Source organism: Calypte anna, chromosome 1 (assembly GCF_003957555.1).
Source record: "Calypte anna isolate BGI_N300 chromosome 1, bCalAnn1_v1.p, whole genome shotgun sequence".
Taxonomy (NCBI): Eukaryota; Metazoa; Chordata; class Aves; order Apodiformes; family Trochilidae; genus Calypte; species Calypte anna.
The window spans coordinates 19,892,202-19,918,984 of record NC_044244.1 but is presented as its reverse complement, the minus strand read 5'-3'; the positions used below and the strand labels follow the sequence as shown (position 1 = coordinate 19,918,984).

The following is a 26,783-nucleotide window of genomic DNA, read 5'->3' as shown; positions in this document are numbered from 1 at the left end:
TCCGGCCACAGCCCGGTACCGTAAATCGCGTGACAACGGCGCGGGCAAACCCCGCACAAAGAGCTTAAAAATCGTGGTCCGTTCAACCCGCGTTTTACCTACCGGGTCTTGAACCCCTCTAGGGTGAGGCCGGCCCTGAGGTGCGGCCACGCTCCTGCCCCTCGCCACGGCAGTTACCGCAGCGCGGCTGTGAGGGCTCCGGTGCCTCCTGCCCCCGGCAGCAGGCGGGCACCGCTACCCCTCCCTCTCCCGCCATTCCCCGTGCAGCGCCGGGAGCCGCTCAGCCCCGCGCTCCTTCCCGGTAGCGGGAGCGGAGCTGCCCGCCGTGCCGCCGCCTCTGCCCGTCGCGCTCGGGTGACGTTGTCGGCGCCGAGCGCGGAGCCCGCGCAGAGGGAGGGAGGGAGGAAAGAAGCGGGGGCCGCGGCGTCCCGGTTCCGCCCGCCCCGCGGAGCCGCCCCAGATACGGCGGGGGCTGCGGGGAGCGGTGGGGTGCTGTGGGGCGGGACCCCCTGGGCAGGAGGCAGGAGGAGCGGGGAAGGGGACGGGGGTGGCAGCGGAGCCCCGCGGAGTTTGGCGGGGGAGGGTGCTGGTGCTGTCAGCGCAGCCGGGCTGGGGGTGAGGTGGCGGCTGGCGCCCGCCTCTCGGGAAAGGGCTGGGCCTGGCTCGTCCTCAGGGCGAGACCCCGCCGGGAGCGCCTCAGGGGAGCTGCTGGCACCTCCCGCACCTTTCGGGGATGGCGGGTGTCGTGCAGGCCAGCCCTGAGCGCCCGGCACCGTCAGCACCCGCACCCTGATGCCCGCGTCTCACCCGCGCTCCCTGTGGCTCCTCCGCTTCTGCTGAGGGCGCAGCGCGGGAGGGGGGGAGGAGGCGGCCGGGGTCTCCTGAGGGAGGCTGGAGTGGTAAAGCCTTTGGAGGTGTTCTCACATGAATCCTGTATTACATCAGGAAAGTCTTCTCTGTTGTGTTTCAGTCCGCTGAGCAAATCGGGCATCTGGAATAAAGCTTGCACCACCATCCCTGATCAAAGTTATTTTTATAGCTCGTGTCCCAAATATGTGCTGGGTCACGACTCTCAATTTGGGCTGTCTCAGTCTTAGTCTAAGTTAAAGCATACTCATCAATTTATCGATGTTACAAGTGGGTTTTTTTTTTTCGTTTAATTATATTTTTCAGGTCTTTGCATGAAACCAAGACCCAGCCTGTAACTGCTGTAACCTGACAATTGATTTGAGATGGAGAGCATTACGCAGCTGTTCAGTGATTTGTGTGAAGCACACTTGACCGGTTTACCATGGAAAGTCCATCTGGGCAGGCAGAAGACCAGCAAGAGAAGGGCTAAGCAAAATCTGAAAAGGGTTGCTTATAATGCCCTATTTATAAACCTTTTTCAAGATGAGGCTCGTAAGCTGCAATCAAACATTTCCAGGCTTCCAGTGAAAAACAAAATTTTGATGCTGTCTTTCAACTTGAGAGTTGGAGGCCTAGGTGCCCAGGCAGACAGACTGGAGAATCTTGTGGAGGAACTGGAAACAGCTGAATGCTTACCATTTACTGAAGTGAATTCTGTCTTGGATCTCTTGGTACATCTTGCTGGTACAGGTCCTCCTCAGCTTGTACCCCAAAAAAAGGACTATTTTCTGAACAACAAATACGTTGGGAGAAATGTAAAGTATCAGGGTTATGATTATTACGATGTGAGCGTATTTGAAGCTGATATACAATCCCTAATAACAAATGAGGAATGTCAGTTCAACGACACAATTCAAAAGACACTTCAGATAATGGAGGCTGCCCCTGGCACTGGGCTCCCTGCCATAGGGTTGTTCTCACAGAGCTACCCAGCTGGTGACAGGTTTGAGAAGGACACACGGGTCTCACTCTTTGGTGCTCTTGTCCATAGCCGTACGTATGATATGGACATCAAGCTGGATTTGCCACCAGTGCCTGACAATGCAGACTTGTCTGGACTTGCAATCAAAGTATGATATGATTTGTTTTCAACTTAAGAGTGTATGCATGCTTCCAATGTGCATACTTTTGATATAGTTGCAATTGAAACTATAGTTCAAAATACAGGTAGTTGTTTAACTTGTGATAGAAGCATGCAGCGTTGGAATTCAAGATGAAGCAGGGATTGTTTTCTTTGCTGAGAACTAGATAAGCTTTTTGGATGCAGATATGTATGATAACAAACATCTTGGTTGTGTCCTATTACTCTGCAAAAAAGCATCATGTGTCCATAGGCTTTATGAAGTTGTGCCTCAACTATATCTGTGCCTTCCCTACCCTGATAATCTTTTGCTTGCATTTATGCCTGATGCCTGCTTTGTGTATTGAACTCCTTTGCATTGTTGCTTGCTTATCATATTTCAGCCTAACTGTATAAGCTTCCTGTCTGAAGGTGTGTGTTTTGCTGTTCCGATTACAATACCTAACTTGTCTTTTCTTCTTGGGTTATTATATCTTAAGACATTTTATTTTTTTCAGTTATTATATTTCATTGAACCTCCTAGTTCCCACTATCTTTTTGCCTTTTCAGTGTGTGCAGTTTCTACTGGATCTTTTTGCCCCCCATTTGCTGTTGATTCTCTTTCATTTTGATACAATGTCTAGCTCTCACAGAGGTGCTGGGCAAATTAATTGGGGTTTTTTTCTCATTCTTACTGTGTGTAGGTAGGTATTTTATGCTTCTGTATTTTTAATCCCCATTTTGTTCCTTCTACTTAGCATATGGATAGCTCTTGCAGCTCCCTTATCTTTGGGTTTTAATTGAAGCTTGAAGGCAGACACAGTAAAAAGGAAAAGCCTTGTGCCATTCAATATGTGCATATGGATGTAAGTCATAACTTAGAGGAGGCAGAACTTTTTTGAGTAAGTGCTGTACTCTTCCCATCAGGCTGGAAAATTTAGATTTTCTTGAAGAACATTCTGCTTTTTATGTAGTTGATTGTCTTTAACTAAAGTTAAGTAGTATTCTGCCCTTACCACCCCTGTTGAGTGGGAGTTGGGGATTTGTCATATGCACTGTTTGTACATCTGCTGGTTTTCTGCACATGAATAAACATAAAGGAACAAATTAGCAAAATGTTTAAAAATTTGAAGAATTAAACACCTGGATCGTTTTCCCAAATGAAATATTGAGCAGTATGGTTTTATTAGTGTTACATAATGTTGAATGTCTAGACCTCAGATTCTTTTATTTGTAGAACTGTATGCTTACCAAAGGAGTAAGTTTCAAGTTTAACACTGACAAATTGAGTATATTTTGATGATGATTGTTGTTCTATATATAGGTGTTAATATCTATAGAGACTTACCAAATAAAAAAAGTGCTGACAGGAAGAACTTTATAAAATAGATATGAAGGGAAAGTGGATAACACAGGTTGAGTCATGTAGAGTTACTTGATCACAAATGGTAGCAGAATATCTTCTTTATTCACATGTGTTTCTTCAGTAAAATATTTTCATGAATAACATTTGAACTCTCTCTGACAGGTTCCACAAAGTATAGACCAGTCAGAAGATGAGGGGTTCCAATCAGCATCCAATCTGACTCCTGATTCTCAGTCAGAGCCAAGCATGACTCCAGACATGGACCTGTGGGATGCAGTGCTTACCTACGGACCCAGCAAGCGAAGGTGTTGGGAAAGAATTGGGTAGTAAGTGTCTGGTGTTACTGGCAAACATAGTGTGCATCATATGCAAATGTATGGAGGTGCATTTCATCTTAGTTCCAAATGACCTCAGTACAAATAGTGAAATATACATATTTAATTCCTAGAATTCAATATACTGCATTAATGATTGAGATATAATAATGGTCGTATATATTCAACAAACTAGTTGTTAGATTGCAGCTGTTTCATAGGAAGAGGTAAAACAAAATCATCTTTGTCAAAAACACTGAAGGGATTATGGAAACTTAAGAACTTCCTGTTCTTATGCACTGTGCTATTTATCTCAGTCTAGAATGATTCTGTATTTGCATTTTCAAAAGAGATAGTGGTAGTAGTAGAACACTAAAATAATTAAATCCATATATCCCAGTACTGTACTGTATTGTACTCTTCTTCCCTGTCTGTAGCCAAACCAGAAATTAGAGCAGATTTCCTGATGGTGTATCTTTTAGTTCTTTTGGATGTTGAGCAGATGATGTATGTCCTGAGAGAAGGCTCTACATAGCTCTGTCAAAGCTTCCTAGCTTCCCAAAAGTGGAAGAAAATAAAAGGCAGGTACAGCAGGTGTCTTCCTTACATTCCTGATGGATGTTGGTGTGCCTGATTCTTGAGAGAAACTTTTCTCTGTATGTTTTCTGTAATGCTTAGTGATAATCTAGTAGCTTGTCTGTTGCAGTGTTACACAGTGGGTTTTTTCAGTTCTGAACCTGAGAAGCTCAGAAATCCAGAAGTTCCCTCATCAGATTTTTCAGAGCCACTGTAGCACACTCTAGCTTTGTTCCTAGTACAAGACAATTTTTCTCATTACCATTTAGACTGTAAAGAACTGAGGGTCAAATATAAACCGTGTGCCTGACAGCTGTCATGTAATACATACTACTAGAACTCGGAATTTTTTGAAGAATTGGAAGAAGAAATTGTTTTGGAGAGGATAGTAATTCTCACTGGGAATGAGTCATTTAGTATTTTGAGCATATTGTTCTTTTAACATATTTGAATATTGTATTATATGGACCCTGGAAATCTGATATATGTTGATCTTATTTTCCTAATGTGAAAACTGCATCAGGGAAGGTCACAAAAGAAGCTGGGAGTTCTACGTAAGGTTTCTGCCTCTGAAGTGGTGTTCAGATTACCTGCCTGTGTCTTCATTGTGCTGAGGCTGGACTACAGTGTATTGACCGACTGCACATTCCCTTGAAAATGTACTGTATTTTGAGTAGCTTTTCCTTTGGTCAATTCTAGCTGTATAAAACTCTGAAATGCCTTTTTTTCCTTATGAGATATATTTCCTTGTTTTCATATAGTCATCTTGTAATGTTTGGTTTACTCTAACACAGCCCACCTGGTAAAAAAGAGGAACCATATCTTACTGAAGCTGGGAGAGAAGCTTTTGACAAATTTTACAGACTTCGAGAAGGAGAATTGCAGCTGTTCAGTAATACTGTAATTCAGCTTCCACAGCTTGTGCTAATGAAAGAACCTGAACTGGTTAAGGATGTCTTGAATGTCCTCATTGGTGTGGTATCCAGTACATTTTCACTCAATCAGGTATGGAAGATTTTTAACTCTACTTCTTAGTTGCATCTCCTTTTTTTCTTTGCATAGATTTCCTCTATGATATATTTATTTCTCTCGAGATCTTGTAGTTGTGGATGCTGTTAAGAAGTTGTATGTGACCTAATGGCAATAAGGCAGTATTACTATGTTGCAATAACAATGTAATTGCAATAGGCAAAGATTATTTGTAGTTCTCTAGTGTAGTGAAAATAGGTTTATGGATATGTGAAAATAGATATGTAAATAGTTCTGTAGATTGGATTTTTATTAAGGAATTAGATAATGAGTCTTATTCTGTATATTAGAAAATGCCATTCATACTCCTGAAATTTTGCTCCAATCGAATGTATTTATCTCACCATCCTGCCTATATAGTCTCAATCACCAGAGTACCTAAACTGAAAATATTGTCTGCTTTTATTTTTGTGTGTAAATTTTTGTGTGTAAATATTTGCTAATTTAAATTAGAACACAGCTAAGAAATATTTTAATCAGCCTTTTCTTTCTTCCCTATATCCTCTTAGGCTGCTCAGACATTTGTGATAAAGGAAGGGGTATATGTATCTGGAACTTCACCAGAGACAATGCACAACCTGCTCTCAGAAGTTGCTGAGTATGGAACCTATTACACACGACTAAGTCGTTTTTCTCTTCAGCCAGTTTTAGATTCTTCATACAGCAAAGGACTTGTGTTTCAGGTATAACAGTTGGATTACACAATCAAGATTTAATGTGCCAGTTATCTAACTGGTTTTGTATAAAGCTGGAATTTCTGCATTCTGCAAAGCATTTGAAGCACCATGCTAAACCCAGGTTGGCAGTGAGCAGTGCCACTGTATGTAAGTCACAGCTCTATGTGCTTAGTGCTTGCTTGCACTGAAACACATGTTAAAAGGTCTTCATTACCTGGTGTGTGATTTGTCCAGTCACATTGTTGTTGAGAACTAAAGGAATATAATTTTTAGATGTTTTAAAACATTACATATTTACACATTAAGATATATTAAAATCAAAATGCAAGAACTAGACTTAAATAGAAAAATATGCTCAATAGCTTTAGTTACTTTTCCTCAGGTCAGAATTGAATGCAAATTTTCCTTCTCAGTCCTCTGTGTATTATGCTAAACTGTATGTACACTGTGTGGCATCAGGTGATTTCAGTTCTTTCTAACACGTAGAATTAAGTTAGGATTGTTTATGAAAATGTATTCCTTCTGAATATGTGATTAACAGCAAAGTTAATAGAAACTTAATAAGAAGGTCAGTCTCCTTCTCTAGTTAAAAAAAGCTCTAGGTGAGGTTTTTTCCAGTATCTAATTTAGGCATGAAAGTAAGGATTCAGGTTTCTCTAGGGTCACATTATAGCTGTTAGAGGACAAGGAGCTCATCAAAGGGTAATTCAGCCAAGGTGCTCTATTATACTGTGTGTGGGCACTGTGTGCCTCATTTCATTACCACTGCTCTAACCCCAGACAGATGTATAAAATGTGTAGAGGAATCATCTGCCTAATTTGAAGCTGCATGGACTCTCACTTTCCCCTGGCTTTGGTATACAAGTCTCTCTTACCTGCATATGCAAATTACTTTAGGAAAAGATTTGTTTTCATGCTGCTGCAACTGAGATGAGACATAGATAGACTATGAACAGCTTTGAGAGTAAGACTTAAACATTTTCTCTTGATATTAGGCATTCACAAGTGGGCTGAGAAAGTATCTTCAGTATTACCGAGCCTGTGTTTTGTCAACACCTCCTACTTTAAGTCTTCTAACAATCAGCTTTCTCTTCAGAAAATTAGGTCGTCAGTTGAGGTAAGAGAATAATATTAAATATTTAAGCTTTCTGTAGCAGAAAAACATAACAGTCTGTTTCTTAAAATCTGTTTCTTCATGTACGTTAAGGCCAAGTTGGACAGGGCTTTGAGCAACCTGGTCTAGTGGGAGGTGGTCCTGCCCATGCAGCAGGGTTGGAACTAAATGATCTTTAAGGTCTCTTCCAACCCAAACCATTCTGTCATTCTGTGATGAGAGATGACAGATGAGAGAAGAGACAGTATTACACAGCCATTCTTACATAGTCTTTCAGTATTTTTCATCTAACTTAACAAAGATTTCTTTATACTCAGAAGATTCTAGGGCAAAAATATAAGGTCTTTATATTCAGTTTCTTTGTAATCCTGGTTATCATTCAACACATAGAGTAGGATTGACTCGTGATACTCAGCTTCAGCAAAGTTCTTCACTGTGATCTCATAGACTTCCAGTTGGATTTTTTACAGGTATTTTAATATTGTTTTCTAGGTATTTAGCTGAACTTTGTGGCATAGGAACAACAGTGCTGGGGATCAGTGGTGGAGCTGATGATTCATTTCCTACGGTGATAATTTATTTGATGCTTTTATGTTGGTTTGGGTTACAGTGTTAAAATTCTTCGAGTTTAGATAGGATTTTACATAAAATTTGCAGTGCTGGTCTCTGCTGCCAAAGATGTGACCTTAGACCTTCAGTTAGAATGCCATGATCCTTTTTGCAGATACTTCAGAATCTGGAATTTTATCCTGTGTTTTCAATTCCTAAAGTAAACAAAGGACCCCCCAGAAAGCCTTAGAGTGCATTTTGTTTCGTTCTAAAGGAGATATTTGGTCAGATAAAATTATCTTAACTACAGATAGCTGGAGGAAGTGGAACATGTAAAACTGTGTATTTATGAGTCTTTATAATTAAAGTGGTAATGGAGTTTGTTGCCTAATGTTAGAATTTTTTTCAATTTTTTTAGGGTGTTAAATTGCTTTCATATCTGTACAAAGAGGCTCTCAACAACTGTAGCAATGAGCATTATCCAGTTCTTCTGTCTTTGTTGAAGACAAGTTGTGAACCATACACAAGGTGTGTCCATGCTGTTCTCTGCATAATACAGTTTAAGAAAACACAAGCTGTGGCTGTATCTGCAAAATACACATTAAAAGCAATTAATTTTACTGAATACTTCTTTCCATCTCTTTTCAAGCCCACTAAGAACACATGGGTTTTATGTGTGACTAGATTTGTAAATAAAATGTATATAAATAAGATTCCTTTCTTGCTGCTGGTCCTGGAAATTATTACTGGAATGTAAGACTCAGATGAACTTTTTTTTTTTCTTCTTACACTTGCAGTTAAATCCTGTAACTGGCAACTAACATGCTTCTCTTGGTGTTGCACACAATAGAAAATTCATGCTTATTTCTGCTGTCTTTTTCTTGAAGGCTTTTTAGTAAGCAAAACCTAAAAAAACTAAATCTGTAATTTATTAAGTCGTGGTAACTAACTAACAGTAGGAAGTAGAGTTATTTGGATTGCAACAGTATTGTTAAGCAGTGCACATCAACTTAGAAATTGTTAGTTTATAAACTTCTGAAGAGATGCTAAAGTTTTGAAAATAGCTTTTTATAGGGATTACAGCTGTAGTCCATAATCAGTTTACAGTGATACTTAATAGATGTAAAATACTAGAAAGAGAAAACCAAAATCTGTCAAAATGCTCTAAATTTGAGATTCCTCTCATGCCCACTGTTTCAGTTTTTCTTCCCATCTACATAAAATGTTCGTTGGAGAAATTTAACTTCAGATTTACCAGAAGACTCATTGAAATATCTTCACAGCTACCACCTACAAGAAGGTGGCCAGATTTCTGAAATTCCAAGGGGAGGATGTCATGACCTCCCAAGGAACCTAGAAAATATGGAAGTGAACTTACTAGTATGAAATACTTCCAGCATTTACTCCTAAATTTGTTGCAGATCTCTACTGAATCATCAATCATACACGATCATGGCTGCTATGGAAGGAAGCTTTCAGTATCTGTAGAAAGTGTTACCCAATAATTTCTTAACCTGAAAGAAATTAAATAATAGAAGTTTTTGCCTAAACTAAATCATAGAAATAGCCATTTTAACACATCAGAAGTTCTTAGCTTTTTGCTCACAGCCTTAAAATTGTGCTCTGGTTCCCATGCTGAGTGTTTCCTGTTTGTTACTCTAAGCCAATGTCTAGAAATAAATGTTAGTTTTGAAACTAGTGGCAAAAGACAAGATTAGCTTCAAGGTGCTCTGCACCTTTTTATCTACAGCTTCAACTGCTTGTGGTTTTTTATTTCTTCAAAAGTTTGGTTTCACACAGAAATATGAAAAAGCACGAACAAGTATTCTAAATAATAGATCTCATTGTCTCATGTATATTAAAAAGTCTCTAAATCTGGGGAAAAAGTGCTTTGCATTGCAACTTTTTTTAATACCTTATCACTTTCTCTTTGCTAAAGTTACCTTCCTGGTTATCTCTCCCTCTGCTTTTGATGTGCTGCAAAGATTTCTAGAGGTTTTTAATATATACTGAGTAAATTAAAATACAGACATAAAAGATTGTTTTAGTTAAGCCAGTAATCCTTTTTAACTAAGTATCCCTGAAATGTTACATATAAAGATGGTTTCTGTGAAGAAAAATGCAGAGACACAATCCTGTATGTATCTTTAAATGTCAGTGTGACAGCACTTAATTGCAGGGTTTTATCCTGTCTGTATCTTGTGTGTTTTGATGTTTTAAAGAATATACTTACTTTTTGGTTATAATAAAGTTGAGAAAGCAAGAGGATTGATTTTCATTATTGTACAATTGTGGGTTTTTTTAGATTCATCTATGATTGGGTATACAGTGGTGTATTCAGAGATGTTTATGGAGAATTTATGATCCAAGTGAATGAGGATTATCTTTGTTTCAGAGGTACAGTATATATATGGAGCATTTATAATTTATATAATTTGTGCTGTCAGTTAAATAATTAAAAATACTTTTTAATTTTCATCTTTTTATTTGATACGTAGATAAACATTACTGGACTCATGGTTATGTTTTGATTTCCAAAGAAGTAGAAGATTGTGTCCCTGTGTTTCTTAAACATATTGCTAATGATGTATACATATGTGGGAAAACCATAAACTTGCTGAAATTATGCTGTCCTAGGGTAAGTTTTGGTTTAGTTCCTTTCCTGTTACATTGAGAAAACCATGTCTCTTTAGAGCAAGTTTCCAGGTTTTTAGCAAGTTTGCTGCTTTATTGAGAATTAATATTGCATGAGTAGGATGTTGATTGATGAAAGGCAACAACTTGCTCTCTGACACATGTGAGCTGATGGTCCATTGTGCTTGGTAACACCATGCTGCAGAAACATAAATTTTTAACAGCATCAAATTTATCATATCCAATGTACATGCTCTATTTCTTCTTTTCCTTTGCATTGAAATCAGAAATGTTATAAGCTTCCAAGCAAGTGCCTTCCATTTTCTCACATAACTCACACTACATAATTTTTTGGTTTAAAGATGCCTCAGGTAACCCTGACTCCATCCTTCATAGCTATTGTATTTTTGAGAGCTGTGTCTTGTGTAGAGCTCCCTCCTGTAGGTGTGTGTTAGTTATGTTCCAGACAGTTCCTATTAAGTAGAGATCTGTGGGGAATGTAAGTGAACAAAACCTAACTTCTGATAGGAAAGTTGCATTCAGAGCTGAGTCAGTTAAGCTGGATATTCAAAAAAGCAAAATTTCAGGCATTTAGAACATGACTAATATAAATATATGTATCAGATTTTAGATTCCTGTCCAATTCAGTGGGTGGAGACTGTTTTCAATATCTTGAAGCATTGCTAAATTAAGAAGAATATATAATGGGAGTTCATAATCTAACATTTCACAATTTTAAAAATGTATTTAAAATGAATTTTCTTGGTTTTCAGCATTATATATGTTGGTCAGATATACCTGTTCCCCGGATTTCAGTTATTTTTTCACTTGAGGAGCTGAAAGAAATAGAGAGAGATTGTGCAGTGTATGTTGGCCGAATGGAAAGAATTGCCCGGTATAGTTCCATAAGCAAGGAAGAAAAGGTAAATGAATAAAAGAATAAAGACCTTATTGTTAGGAATGTTTTTTTAATTTTAGTTACAACTCCAAAAGAATTGGTCTTCACAGTCAGGATTTTTTCATTGGTGTTTGAATCGCTGTTTGAATTTTTATCACAGCAAATAAATGTATCTCATAGAAAGTTTAGAAGTACAGGTGGTGTATTTGTTAGCATTTTCATATATTAAATAACTTCTAGACTTCTTGGTTCTTTACAGCAGCAGATTTGCCCTCCTACTGAAAAGATTGCTAGATTCTGATTAACGAATGTCACAAGTCTTTGTAATTTGCATAGCTAATTGTTTTCTTGAAACTCTTACAGTTCTACAGAGACTTCTGTCTTTCAGATGCCATCAGTGTAGTGCATACATCAAATATATTTGGTTCCTTGTGAGGTCTTGAGTTCTTAGACTTTGTATTTAATTAATTGCTTTATTTATATGTCTGTACTGGAAGAATAGATTAGTAGCAATTATAAAGTGTACACCTGTCCTTGTAACAGCATATTGTCAAGTCTAAAATCACAGAAAAACCTCTTACCTATATTTTTGTTTGTTTGTTGGGTGTTTTTGTAGGATTTGCGCATGGAAATAGCCAAACAAGAATTAATTGTTCATGCTCGAGAAACTGCTAGCAAAGTGCTAAAAGCTATTAATGGTAAGTGGCAGTGGTGTTTCATGTGCTTTCTAGTGTGTTGGTTAATGTGAACTAAGGGTATCTTTATTGTCATACAGATCAACAAATGTCAGAACGAATGGCTTTGGATGCAAAGAAACGGGAACAGTTTCAGAAACTGAAAGAGCAATTTGCAAAAGACCAAGAGGTATTTATGTGTATTTCTTAAGCAAATAACTAAAAAGACATCTTGATTTATTGTACTGCAGTTGAATGAATAGCTCATGGGTTACAAATAAGAACCTTTGCAGATGTGTGCTTTACAGCTTGTATTGAGGATGGCTTTTAAAATGTTAAATATTTATGCAGCGTCGCCTTGCAATAAAGCAAGAGGAGATTGATGATGATTTCAGCTATGCCCGAGAGCTCAGAGAGAGAGAAAAAAGACTGAAAGCTCTAGAGGAAGAACTGGAGAAAAAGGCAAGGTAAATGTATCTGAGTTGTCTCCCAAACCTTAGATACTCCAAAACCACCCTAAAGACCTCAAGAAAAATTACTGTGTATTAAAATCTACAGTATAGGAAGTTCCCAGACATTGCCTTACAAGGGTAATGTTTGCAGTTAAAAGATAGATGCAAGGGGTTTGGGCAGTCTTGTGAAAAATTTTGTGATTTAGAAATGGTTAGTGGCTCAGAAATCTGGAACCCAGATTTGTGCAATGCCTATCCAGTCTGGTTTTTGTTATGATCAGAATTTCAGGAAAAAACGTTAACTACATCTTACAATCAAAAGCTGAGCCTGCAGCAGAATTGGTCACGTATGTCAAAGCAGAAGTAAAAAGCAGATGGAGGAGTTAGATTCATAATTATTTGAACTGCTCTTGTTGAGCATCTAGTTGTATTTCACTTAATTCTGTTATATCTAAAAATACTTAGGACAAATGAGTGACCTCATAAGGACAGTTCTAGCAACACGCATTGACTAAGAATACAGTCCTGTTTTCTCCACTTGTTTATTCTCTGTGATTGAGGGCTCTGGCTTCTGCTTTTAAAAAAGCTACTTCTCAGTTCTGAAATGCAAAAGTTGTTCCTCTTTAGAAGGGACAATGAAAGGCAGTGTGTGACAATCTGTAACTTAGCTTTATTTTTACCTTTAGGCAAGAATTAATTGACCATTATAGCAAACTTTCTGATGATGCAGCCCGTAGAGAGCAGAGAGCATTATGGAAAATCCAGCGACACAAGTTGGAAACAGCCCGTCTCAAGTTTCTGTTAGAAGATCAGAAACGCATTGAGGTATCTTCTGAAAAGATTTAAAGAATTAAATTTAGAAAATTTGGTACTTGGAACTTAATGATACTTGGTTTTTCCTTTTTTCTTATAGGAAATGCTTGAAAAACTTCCAGATGGAAACTACAGGAGAAAATTAGATATTATTCCTTATAAACAGTGCCAGGTGTCTTTAGATAAAAATTCTGTTGTGAGAGATCCACATTCACAGGTGAGCTTATTTGCTTACATAAATTCAAGGTTGCTTTTCCCAGTTTCTCTCAAGGGAGTTAATTTCACGGTTCATTTCAGTTCTCTAAACAGTAGGTTCACTGTAACAGCAGGGTGGGCAGTTACCACATTATTTATAGCATCTCTGAAAAATTGGAAATTTTTAAATCTTGCATGTACTAAAGTGGTGCCCTAATAAGTAGCTTCATTATGTGACTAGCCATACAGTGTAATAATTATTTATTTTTTAGGTGTCATCTGTGAAACCTCTGCATTCTAATGAGACAATTGGCAGAAAATCTGAGCCTGGATTGGAATATGCTGCTTCTACTGACGAAGCACAGTCTGTACCAGAGCTGACAGACAGTCATGCTGATCAGCATTTTCAGCCCAAAGCAGCAGGATCTGAAAGCAGTCTCCAGAGTTCAGAGCAGGCTTGCAGTCCTTTATACAGTGCTGATTCCTTGCCCGAATCCAATGTGAATATAGAAGATTTCTTATCAAAGCCAGAGGATGAACAACCTGTAGCCAGTAGTGTTCAAGGATCTTTGCTAGATGAAGCATTTCGAAATATTAACTCAGATCTTTCTGAGACTCCTCAAGTAAGTGACAGTCAGTCTGTCTCCAGAGAAGCAGTGGAAGGACATGATAATGCATCATTGCCTCAGCAAAACGAGTATGATTTTAATACAGTTCTCAGGCCATCTGCAGCTTGGCAGGGACATGTTAGAGTTGGAGAAAATATATTTGATGTGGAGTACAGAAGGCCTCGGTGGAATATTAATGGACATGCATCTGATGCCAACATTAGGGTGGGAGAATACGTGCCTCATGTGGACACTTACCAGCCACGTTCAAGTCCTTATGGTCACTCTTCAGACTCCCATATAAAAATCAGCAGCTATACTGCTGAGGTTGAATCTACTCGACCCCGATGGAACGTTCATGGGCATGTTTCTGAAGCTCATATTAAAGTTGGGGAATATACTTCAGAGGTAGAGCCCTCAAGGCCTAGGTGGAACATTCATGGACATGCTTCAGAAGCCAATATTAAGGTTGGAGAGTATGTGTCAAATGTAGCTCCCACAAGGCCTCGATGGAACATCCATGGTCATGCATCTGATGCCAATATCAAGATTGGTGAAAATGTGTCAGAGGTGGTCTCAGCTCGACCTCGTTGGAATATCCATGGGCATGCTTCACAGTCACACATCAAAATAGGAGAACTGGTTTCAGATACAGAGCCTTTGAAATCTCGCTGGAGCCCATTTGGTCATGCATCCCAGTCAAGCATCCAAATAGGGAAGTGGGCCCCATCTACAGAAGATGATCCAATACCTCATCGTAAAACCATTTCTGGTCCTTCGTCTGACTCCACGGTTCAAACACTTCTGTACAGTGAAGAATCATCTTCTGCTGAAGGGAACAGAAAGGAAGCAAAAACATCACAAGTTAAGGAAAAGACTTCAGTGCAGTCACAGTCATCTGACAGTGCTTCAGTGTTTCCTGATGCTAATGTTAAAGATGACAAAAAAGAAAATATAATGGAAGAGAAACAAGAAGGTAAAATAAGTTTATTCAGTCAGCATATGTTTAAGAGCTTATGCAAGTAACTGTTTATGTTCAAAACTGGTACTTATTACTTAATTCCGTGCATAACTGTTTGGGTGCTGTTAGAATTCAGGAGAAATGAATTATTTTGCTGTGAGGGTGGTGAGCTGTGGATGCCCCATCCCTGGAAGTGTTCCAGGCAAGGTTGGATGGGGCTTGGAGCAACCTGATCTAGTGGAAGGTATCCCTACCTATGATAGGGGGGTTGTCACTAGATGACCTCTAAGGTCCCTTCCAACCCAAAGTATTCTGTGATTCAATGAAAGAATTTGAGCTGTCTTGTCTCTTATACAGGAAATAGAAAATTAAAAAGATTCTAGTTTCAGATTTTGTGAAACAGTACCTTGTGTGATCTCAAGTAGAGAAACATGCACAAAGCTGCCTCAGAGGTACTGTGGGGAGGGACTGTTATTGGAATGGTTGTTTCTTTGACAGTCTAGAGAAATTCTAAAGAACTTCAAGAGCAGATCTGAAGTGTGGACTCAATATTTTAAGCAGATCTAAGTAAATTCTGTCTTTAATTGTGATTACAGTAGACACAAATGTCAACAAGGCCCCTGCTCCAGATTCCACACAGAGCTTACAGGTAAGAAGCAAAGTAGTTGTCAAGAAGATACCGTTTTCTTTCAAAGGATTAAGCACACTCTTAGTCAAGGTAAAAGGTTTCTATCATATTCTAATGATCACTGTAATACCATATTATTTTTACATGTCAGAAAATACAGGTGAGAAAGCTCTTATTTTCAAATGGAACAACTTGTGAAGCACCTGTAAGAACAGATTAAGTATGATTAGACAAAGCCAGCATCTCTCATAAAATTTGTCATTTTTTGTTTTAGGATGAAGAACCTGAAAAAGCAACTCCTCAAGAAACTATACCTAAAGAAACTCTATTTTCTGAAAGTAATGCCCCCAAGACTGAGGAGGAAGGAGAGGAAGATACCTGGAAAAAAGAACAAGCTTACTTGAAAGCATTATCGGATCAGTATTGTATTGAAAAATATCAAGATAGTTATGATTTGATGTGTGAGTAGAACTGTTGGAAAAGGAGATCAATAGAAGATGTGGTAAACTTGAGCATGAAAGCTGAGTGCCAGAAAAAATACTTGAATTACCAGTAAATTTACCACTCTTATGAACTGCAGTAGTGAAACTGCTTCTAGGCAGAAAGATGACATACATTTTGGCACATCATGATTTTTCTACTCTGGAGAGGTTTGTAGAGATTAATATAAACAGATTGTCATATTGCTTAGGTTTGAGGGCTGGAGCACCTCTCCTTTGGAGACAGACTGAAAGAGTTGGCATTTTGCAGCCTGGAAAAGAGAATGTGCTGGGGAGATCTTATAGTGGCCTTCCAGTATCTGAAAGGAGCCTGAAGAAAGCTGGGGAGGGACTTTTTACACAGGTGTGTAGTGGTAGAACAAGGAGTAATGGCTTTAAAGTGGAACAGGGTAGATTAAAGTTAGACTTTAGGAAGACATGTTCACTGTGAGGGTGGTCAGACACAGAACAGGTTGCCTAGGGAAGCTTTGGATGCCCCATCCCTGGAATTGTTTAAAGGGCAGTTTGGATGGGGCTTTGAGCAACCTGATCTAGTGGGAGGTGTCCCTGCCCATGCAGGGGGGTTGGAACTAGGTATCTTTAAGTCCCCTTCCAACCCAAACCATTATATGATTCTATAATAGTTTACAATGTTTATTTATTTTAAAATTTAGCAGAACTACCAGTTTCTCATCTCTTGCATCATGTGATACCAAGATCATACACTTTTCCTGTGGATCCTATGGTACAGTCAGCAACAGATGAAACTGCTGTACAGCTGAGTGAACTCTTGTCTCTACCAGTGCTGATGAAACGTTCTATTACTGCTCCACTTGTCTCTCAGTGAGTATTTCTTAGGAATTGTGATTCCATAACGTAACGATTACTGTCATGTTCTTCATTAGTTCTTTTATGAGTCAAGAATTGCACATAGATCTGTTCAGTGTTCTGTTTGTATTCAAAACAGAAGTGATGCAGTGAATGGTTCATTACTAATGAAAAAATTTAGATTATAAATACTAACATAATTGTGTAGTTCTATGTATAATAAAACAGGTAATCACAGATGTGTTAAAATGCTTCCTGGTTTGCAGTCTTCTTTCTTGTAAGTTTGTATTTTCATTTACTAACTCGAGTATGCTATACTCAAAAGTTTGGTGCAGTGTAGAAATATCTAATTATCTAATTTAAAATCCAGATTGTCTACCAGAACTATTCTGTACTGGCAGAATTAGCCTATCCTGGATACACAAGTTAAATTATTTAAAGTCACCTTTAATACCTACACTATGCTGCAAAATGTAGTATGGACTTGCCCCCAGTAAACATTGTCAGAGCTTTACCAACTTGGATGTTCTTCTTTCTTAATCTCTTTGTGTAGGTGACAGATAAGAACAGAAGGCTATTGCTAACATATTACTCCAGGCCTAGCAGCATGATCTAAAGATCATTATGTAGCCAGTCATAAAACACATCCCCATTATTGTCCAAAACCCAGTTATCTGAAGTGGTAGGTTTTCATTATGGTATATACTAAGGTGAAGATTTTTTTGTTGTTTTTTTCTGATTTATGTGAATATCATCGTGTCTTATATTGGATATTGGAGCTAAGTACTGGAGCATTAATCTGATGTAGCCACAGCTAAGTGCTTCTAAGAATAATACATTTTCTTTGTTTTCATTCTTAGTGTTTCTCTTGTGAACAAAGCAATAGTTGACTACTACTTTGTGGAACTGAATGTAGAGAAGCATTTTGAAGCACTGAGACATTTTTTGTTAATGGAAGATGGGGAGTTTGCTCAGTCTCTCAGTGACCTGTTGTTTGAGAAGGTATTTGATTTGTCTTAGCCCTTATTGTTGGGTTGTCTGCTTTACCTTGACATCCCAGGATTCATTTGGATGGGAAGGAGGGAATAGTGTTAACATTATAGGGACTGAAGCAAAAGAAGGTCTTTGCTCAGCAAGATTGCCCGTGCCCAGGGAGTCCCAAGGAGGAGAATAACATTTCCTACTGCTAATCTCAGCAACAGAGAGAGTAAAAGCAGTTGGCACATTGTGGATAATAATTTCAAATTTTGCAGATAAATAGTCAAGGAAAAGTATTTTACTCTTTCCTGTGAAAACTGCTGCACTATAGCTCTGTCCCCTCCCATCTGCTTGCAACAGGGCTGGAAAAGCCAGTTCCCATTTGCATCTTGAAAAAAGTGAAAAATCCATTGGTAAAGGCCTGTGTTGCAAGATAGCTACTCTGCCCTCAAATATCTTTCAGAGCAGAGTATCTGAAGTGAGTGCTTGGTCCTCTGGTCAAAGACAGGATTTTTTGACTTATCCTGTGTTTATGGAGAAGATAGGAAGATAGGAGGGATATCAGGAGTTAATATAGCTGGTGCCAGTGGAGATACATGGTGCAGGATAGTTAATGCATTTCTCTGAATCCTAAGACTGCTTTAGACCCAACTAAAACCCCCAGCTGGGGATTTAGGCTTGATGTATGGCTTTATTTGTAAACCTCTGGGGATGCTGAGTTGATGAGGTAGACAGATTGGGATCAGATAGGCAGTACCAGTCCTGTCACTGGCTTTCTGGCCCACTAAAGCCTAAAGGCTGCACTCCCTGCAGTAGAGATGTGCAGCAGCTCCTGAGCTGCAGCAAACTGCAGTCCAACATGTCAAAATAAATCAGTACAGGTATGAGATTACCTTAATGATGAACATTAAATAGTGATGAACAGTAAATAGTTCCAAAGTTGCTTGTTATGATCTATATGTATCCCTGCAGTGGAAGGAGAACCTTACAGTCAGAATGATGGAGTAAGGCAGGGTTTTCACCATTCTGCTTTAATTCATCTGTGTTCAGGAGCCAAGACTGTAATTAAGATTTTTTTTTTTTATCTCCTAGCTTGGGTCAGGACAAACACCTGGTGAACTGCTGAATCCACTGGTTCTTAATTCTATCCTAAATAAAGCATTACAATACAGTCTTCATGGTGACACCCAGCTTGCTTCCAATCTGTCATTTGCTCTCAAGTACCTTCCAGAAGTGTTCAAGCCCAATGCACCTGATGCTCTGAGTTGCTTAGAGCTAAGGTACAAGGTAAGAAAGCACTGAGAAAGAGAGTAGTACTGCAGTTATACTGTAGTTCTTACAAACTATGGTAGAGTGAATATGTTCCTAATAAACCTTTTAAGAATAGAGTAAAAAACTTACATAATGGAAATTATATACTTAACCTGACCATTGCAGTACATTATTAAAATACATTTGTTAATTTGTATGTCACTGAAATAGTTGCAGCCAAATTAGTCTTGTAGTTTCTAGCACAAAAATGTAGTATAATCAGCACTCATTTATTTCTTTTAGGTTGACTGGCCTCTGAACATTGTCATTACTGAGAGCTGCATGAATAAATACAACAAGATCTTCTCCTTTTTGCTTCAGCTGAAGCACATGGTGTGGACTCTCAAGGATGTGTGGTTTCACTTAAAACGTACTGGTAAGTATAATGAGTGAACTAGAGAATGTCCTATTTAAACTCCTTTTAGCACACTATGCCAGACAATTGCTTATAAAGAGTCCTGTCAAGCATCAAAAAGCACAGTTGTTTTTTTTTTGTTGGAACTTTCTTGGCATTTTCGACAGACTCTATTAACAGAAACCTTCACTCCTTTAAGAGTCCTGTTTTTAAATACTTCCTGTGGGTGCTTATGATAATATATTTCTGGTTTTACTTTCAGCTTTAGTGAGTTGTGCATCAAATTCTGTTCAGTTCCGACAGCTCCAGCTGTATAAACATGAAATGCAACATTTTGTGAAAGTTATTCAAGGTTACATCGCTAATCAGATTCTTCATGTGACATGGTGTGAATTTGGAAACAAACTGTCTTCTGTAGGCAACCTGGAAGAAATTCACAGAACACATGCTGAATACCTCAACAAAGCAATCTTCAGGCAAGCTACTATACTTGTTTTGACTCAAAATATTTAAGTTAATGGAGCTGTCAGCCTAGTGTAAGGTATTTGTGCAAAACTGACTTCTACCTGACATTCTAAGTACTCTTTACATATGAAAGTGTTCTTATGTAGGGGAAAGAAACTTCATGGCACATTATGAGGTCCATTCTTTGATGCTTTTCCTTAGTTACCCATCCTTTTCATTTCCCCAGACTCCTTGGAGGTGCCTCCATCTCCTGTTCACCCTGCAAGCTTTGAGTCCACTCAGAACAGCTCTAGCTTGAAGACTGAGGGCACACTTGCCACAGCTTTTCTTGCACCCCATCCTTGTCAAAGCCTTTGTAAATGAATGCTCTGTCATTCAGTGTGGGAAGTGTACACAAGCACACCTAGCTCAAGAACTGTAAAATGCTGCTTCTAGGCATTGTATGTGCCTTTTAATACATGTGCAGTGTCCAGAACTGGACTTCAAAGAAACAAATCTGACCTACTGCCTCTGTGCAGATTTATGAGCAATGCAAGAGATATTTTTTAGGGATCACAAGCCCTTTGGTTTCTCTATATGAGGCAGAAGGGTGGTGAAGCTAGGGTTTTAGTTTCTTAAAGAGTAAACACTGGAATCAAGTGGGGAGGTGAAGGGAGGAAGAATTATGAAGAAATCTGTCCTTTCATGTCTCTCTCTCTCTGTTTTAGTAAGAAAAAACTTATCTAAAGCTGCTGTTTGGATAGCTGATGAGTAGATTAAAGTTTCAGGAAACTCAGAGAATGATGTTTCTAAATGTCATCTCTTTTGCAAATGCAGATATTGTGGAAATCAGGTACACCAGTGCAGATAATCAGTTTCTTGGAAGTGCAAGCAAAATATGTTAGATTTAGGCACCTTTTTAAATCCCCACGGCACTTGGCTGCAGTCTTGTGGATCTTTTTTAAAACAATTTAAGAGGAAATAGGAAGGATTGTCATTCCTTTGTTATTTTCTTCCTGCAACCAATAAATGATGTCACCTCCATTTCTAAAGTTCCTTTTGTTCTGCTAGGGGTCTGTTGACAGAAAAGGCAGCCCCTGTGATGAACATCATACACAGCATCTTCAGCCTCATCTTGAAGTTCCGCAGCCAGCTGATCTCTCAGTCATGGAGCTTTGATGCAGGGAAGCAAATGGCTGTTCATCCCAACTTTGGCCTGATGCAGCAGTCCTACAACACCTTCAAGTATTACTCCCACTTCCTATTCAAAGGTAAGAAGTTGCATATATTTTATTTAGAAGCAAAAGTCAATTGACAACTGAGAAAATTATGAAGATATTTTGGAAGTATAACGTATAAGTAGGAAGATGTGTGTACTTAGCATGTGTTAGGACATGTAGTTCCCAAATGAAGACTTCATTAATGTGGTTTGCAAAGATCTGCATATCCATCAATTAAAATGTCCCCACAAGCTATCTAACATATCCCAAAACTGACCATAAATTTTGGTTAATTTGCAAAATAAGTATTTGGTATTTATCTCTCTCTGTATGTGCTTACATTTTTCTTTTCTCTGAACTAGAGTTGTGGAACTTTTTATTGACAGTAATGAGAGACAGATACCACCAAGAAGTAATTTTAGATATATCTGTAGTAGATGAGTGTTACCACTGTTAGGAGATTTCAAAATTCTGATTCCCACATCAAACTAAAACTCAGAAACCTCTTAGCATTAGTTGGAGCTTTAATGCCTGGAGGTCCAGGCACCAGGTAAGTGTTTTTCAGCTGCACAGATGATTTGACAAATGTTCTTTCTGTTAACATGATAAAATTTCTTCTGTCATCTTAGCCTATGATTTGAAGGAATGGTTGATCTGTCTTTCCTCTCCCTTTCTCTTTCAGATCTTGCTTGTGTTTTTAGTGAGTGTTACCTATCCTTTCCCTAAGTACAAAAGGTGGCTCAGGGGGTTTGGTATTTTTTTTAATTCCTGAAGGAAGTGCAAAGTGCAACTAACTGTTTTCTGTAGATCTATTTTTCTCAAATATTTTCTAGTCAGATTATGTTCCTGAGGAAATGAGCTGCCCTTTTTATTCTTTAAGGGTGTCCAAAAATGGTGTCAAAGAACCAAAAACAGTTATTTCAGGATGAGTTAGAATGGCTGCTTCCAAATTCTACAGGAAGTCAGAACACCTCTGGGAGCCACCTAAGCCCATACTACGAGATCTATGGTTGCTTCATGGACAGAGATTAATAGACCATTCCGTAAGGAAATTTGTTGAGTGACCTGGTTCTTTACACCCTCTTCCTTAAGCACTACAAAACAAATGTCCACTTGTTCATCTACACTTGTTCCTGCAGTCACTGTGTATTGTACAATGCTCTCTGTCACAGTGGGTTGATCCAGAATCCATTGAAAGCCAATGCAAAGCACTCTGGACTTCAATGGCTTTGGCTCAGGCCCTAACATCTAACTGTACACTTTCCCTTCTTCCTTGCATGTTACTGCTGCTTGCCAATGCCCTTTACATGAGTGCATGGGATGTTTATGAGCTTAGGGAGTTTCTGTTGCCTTATTCCCTTTGTTATTAAGGATGTTTAGAGCAGTCAGTTTGTTTATTCATAAGAGCTTGAGGAGTTTGTCCCAGGAATCACTTTGGTTTTCTCTCTCACAATGGACTTCACCCAAGAACACTTCTCAAGAACTTCTTCTTTCACAGAGGTCACCAGAGGACCTAAACATGCTTCCTGGTCAGTTGAAATTATGATAAGAACACACCCTCACATTATGAAAGCAACTTAAGAAAGCATTTCCTTATTAGAATAATACAATTGTAGAACTACTTACACTTGGAACTGACTTTCTTTTGCATCTTATTTTAAATACTTTGTAATTCCAGAAAGAGATACTGGACCTTTCTTATGCAAAAATATATATTTGTTTCTGTTGTCTTCAGATTTCTGCATTAGTCTTTTTTTAAAAATTAAAATTCACAGATACTGCCAAGGCTGACCTTAGAATACTAATCTTAGCTGCAATTTATTTTATTTTCTGTTTTTCTTTCAGTGGTAACAAAGCTTGTAAACAGAGGATACCAACCACACTTGGAGGACTTCCTACTGCGGATCAACTTCAATAACTACTACAAAGATAGCTGAACTTTCTGAAGATCACTGAGAGCATGGTAAACCAGAAACAGATAAACCTATGTGCTTATGATTTGTAGAAGCTTATGCAAATACCATGCAAGAGGCATTTTTCTTCAGTTAAGTAACTCACCATCTAATAGCTTGAAGAGTATAACCACCCCTTACAGAGAATGATGATGCTCAACATCCACCACACCTCTACCTGTTGTGTGATCTCCTGAGAATTGATGTTGTCATTATTGCAAAGGTAGGAGAGCTGAGTGCCTCTTCTTGAGAGAGGAGAGTGCAAAACTGTATATCTGTGAATGTGTAAATGTATTTTTCAGTGTTGTGAATTTCCTCCAGTGTAAATACAAGTATGTGAAATAAATTAACAGATACTTTCTAAAACTGTTGAGAGATGTGTGTGAGATGCAAGTGTTCAGACAGACAAATACTGATTTGATGTGGTATTAATTCTCAGCCTAAACATGACAGGCAATTTGTTCAATGCTCTTTAGTCACAATGGAAGAGGGCATGATAAAAACACCTTGCTCTGAGGAGACCTGCTAGGAGATACAGTATTTGACTATCCAAGCTTTTGGTATAGCTGGATCATATGTGTCAAACTTAAGTTTCCTTGTCCCTGATTTAAGCTATAAACCTTATTTTGTGGTGATACGTGAAACACCTAAAACAGAAATTCATCACCACTAACAGGAAACAAAGCTCTGATTCCAAATATATTCCAACTACTGTTTTCAACTGCAGCATCCCATTTTCCAATTTGCTATTGACAGTTGCATGAAATGGAGATAAATTCATCAGGAGCTCACTGGCTGATCAGTGGCCACATTTTAAAAAGTACAGGCACAGCTAGCATATTATTACCAGTACTATGTAATACTGAAAATTACCATTTTTCTGGTAATATGTAGATGATTTTATTTTTTTCTGAAATAGAAATTAAGCATTACAGTCTGAATATACCAGCTGTAAAGTTGACCTGATTGTTTCTGCTCCTGTACAAGTCAGTATGAAGAGGTGGCAATGCCTGTCTGTAACATATATCTATCTTGTTTCTCCATCTGTGCTGTGTTTAAGTAGCTTCCTTCTGTTCCACAGAACAGGAGCCTGGAAGAGCAAGTAGTCTGCAGACTGAGCTGTTCTGTTGCCTGGGCAGATGAGGAGCTCTTTGTGTACCTGACTTGCTCTTCAGCTATGTAAAAGGCAAGTTGTGTATGAGCAAGCTTCTCTGATGCCTTGTCCTGGCGCCCTGCTGCCCACTAGAGAGCAGCCACAGCTTCTGCAGGGAGCAAGGAGCAGGGAGCTGGGGTTTGGGATCTGGGAGTGTGGCAGGACATGGTGACTGCAGAAAGACAAAGTTGTAAGTTGTGCCTGAAGCCAATGTAACTCCTGGGGGAGGGAAGGGCACAGCATGTACCTGCCCTCAGCTCTGACACAGGCAGCAAAAAGGAGAGAGCAGGAAGAGAGAAATAAGTGATCAGAGCACCTAAATTCTGGTACCATTACACAAGAGGAGCAGCCTTCTCTCTGTTGACTTCTAAAGGAGGCGCCTGGGATGAGAGAAGAATTACCAGTAGCTAAAAAGAAAAAGATTTCTCAAATGCAAGTCATGAATACTGCTCTGTATAATAATTCAGGATTTTCTTCTATGGTGTTACAAACTAGCCTGGTATTGCTGCATTTGTAGTATACTTTTCTCCATCTTGGTAAAAGATACTCTCGACTGACATGGAACAAATAGCTTTTCTTTAAAAATTATTATTTGAAGTGCTTTATTTTTTTCTTAGTCCTCAACACTCTTGCCATGTTCGTACTTCCAGATTGCAAATATTTATAAAGGTAGTGTTTGTTTTTTTTTTTCAGGGAGTCTGATCAGATGATCTCCACATAGTCTGTTCTAACCTCAACAATTCTGTTATCATTTTGGTTCAGCTTAAAAGCTGCTGTTGGAATTTGTTTGCATCACACTCTTTTTCCTCACACTGAGTTATGTAATGCTGATCATTATACCAAATTCATCCTTTTTGATGTACCTAGTGAAAAATCTAACAACAAAGTCAGAACTTCAGTTGCAGTTGTGTAGAGAGGACCTGCCTCCTTACAAACAAAAGACTTTAGGAAAAAAAAAAACCAGCAATAAGAAAGCTTTCTCCATGTTCCCATCCCTTCTCCTTTTTATTGCTGAGCACAATGCTATAGGCACGGAACAGCCCTTTGGCTGGTTCAGGTGAGCTCTGTCCCTCCCAACTTCCCTCCCTGGACTGGGCTGAGTGACAGACAGACAGACACTGTGCAAGCACTGCCCAGCAGTATCCAAAGCCCTGCTGTGTGATCAGTCCTGGTTTAGCTACAAATCCAAACCACAGCCCCATACAGGCTGCTCCATCCTGCCCAGACAATGCACAAAGAAAATTAATTTGGGTTTGGAGAAGACTGCTGGGTTAGCAGTTAGGAAATACCAAGAACAATCTCAAACCAGACAAACCTGAAGTGTGTGCTAAGGTGCATTTTCCAACTCACTGTTATTACATGAGCAGTTTGGTGCAGAAATGGTTGCAGTAGCTCTCTGCTTCTGCTGCACAGGAAAATGAGTGCAGGGGACTAAAAAACATCCAGAAACTTTTAAAATCACAATTTTGATCCATTCCTTGGCATTGGAATCTCTTAATTAAAGGTAGAATGCTGACAGACCTGCAGCCAGCTCAGCTGAATGACCTCGGGTTTTAGCTGTAGCTGGAGAGAGCAGGGGAGGAGCCAGTTTAGGGAACGGGAGTGTTACGCTGCCAGCCCTGGTTCACAATGGGTTAACTCACACAAAAAACCCACATTTCAGACAGGAGGTTTCCTGCCTGGCAGCCACCAGGAGGAGGTCAGGTGGAAGCACCCAGGCAGCCACCCAGTGTCCCAGCACTGCTGCCTGGCCCACCAGGGGTGAGGAGGCAGAAGCTGCCCCTGACTGACCCTGCTACTGCCCACACATCAACCCGGGGTCCTTTTCATGGCACCACAACAGGGAGCTGCTGAGGGCACAGAAAAACAGACTGGTCACCAACCTGACCTGGGAGCCAGCAGTTTTGGTATCAGTGAAATCACTTAATCTCTGGTTGCCTCAGGATCCCCATCTGAAAAATTGTCACATTTTAAAATCTTTGTAAAATTAAAAAAAAAAAAAAAAGGCAAATGCTATTTAAATATAAACTATGTGCTATTCTACTGTACTATTAATATATATATAATTTTTTTTTTTGTAAACTGACTCCAGAATAGAAAACACATTAAATTAGCTTTGTAGGTCAGCTTAGCCTACTAAAACTGTTTACACTTGCACAAAGTATCATTAAATTTCGCCTCAGGCTTTACCTGCTGAGTGTGCAGGCTTAGCAAGAGCTCTGCAGTGCTGCAGCTCTGACCTTGCCCCAGCCGAACAGCAGCAGGGGAAGAGAGGAACAGCCCGGACCCTCAGATGCTCTGCGTGCCTTTGCTACAGACACTGATAAGCAGGGTATGGTTCCTGCTCCTCTGTTACTCTAAAAGCAGAACGATTGGTTATTTATTATGCAAAGGGGAAAAAAAAAAAAAAAAAAAAAAAAAAGCCGTCTATGCTTCGGAAGATTGTCCCTACTCCTCATGTCCTTTGATTTATGGCATGGTACTTGTCCCACATCACAAGGGAGCTGCATCCATCAGTCTCAAGGCTGATCTGGGAGTGGGGTAGAACATAGGTACTGAGGGGGGAGGGGGCAAATGCAGGTTTTATTGTAGAGTATAACCTCGAT

The 26,783-nt window shown here is 39.2% G+C and overlaps 1 protein-coding gene across 1 annotated transcript; it reads left to right on the top strand.

The window, feature by feature from the left end:
- The first annotated feature begins 386 nt into the window (after nucleotides 1-386).
- Nucleotides 387-23,390, top strand: TUBGCP6 (tubulin gamma complex associated protein 6). The gene is made up of 26 exons (XM_030447429.1): nucleotides 387-460; nucleotides 1,174-1,979; nucleotides 3,498-3,661; nucleotides 5,020-5,230; nucleotides 5,764-5,937; nucleotides 6,927-7,048; nucleotides 7,538-7,613; nucleotides 8,013-8,122; nucleotides 9,900-9,991; nucleotides 10,093-10,232; nucleotides 11,002-11,151; nucleotides 11,743-11,824; nucleotides 11,902-11,990; nucleotides 12,152-12,267; nucleotides 12,939-13,077; nucleotides 13,166-13,282; nucleotides 13,533-14,844; nucleotides 15,426-15,478; nucleotides 15,732-15,918; nucleotides 16,611-16,779; nucleotides 17,625-17,766; nucleotides 18,835-19,029; nucleotides 19,297-19,429; nucleotides 19,671-19,884; nucleotides 20,924-21,123; nucleotides 22,918-23,390. Exons 2-26 carry the CDS (start codon nucleotides 1,233-1,235, stop codon nucleotides 23,007-23,009), a joined length of 5,226 nt encoding a protein of 1,741 aa, XP_030303289.1. The 5' UTR covers nucleotides 387-460; nucleotides 1,174-1,232; the 3' UTR covers nucleotides 23,010-23,390.
- Nucleotides 23,391-26,783: the final 3,393 nt, after the last annotated feature.

Coding starts and splice junctions, on each gene's coding strand:
- TUBGCP6 (XM_030447429.1), top strand. CDS start 1,233: ATGGAGAGCATTACGCAGCTGTTCAGTGATTTGTGTGAAGCACACTTG. Junction 12,268..12,938: donor GAACTGGAGAAAAAGGCAAG/GTAAATGTATCT, acceptor TTTTACCTTTAG/GCAAGAATTAATTGACCATT. Junction 15,919..16,610: donor AGATAGTTATGATTTGATGT/GTGAGTAGAACT, acceptor TTTAAAATTTAG/CAGAACTACCAGTTTCTCAT.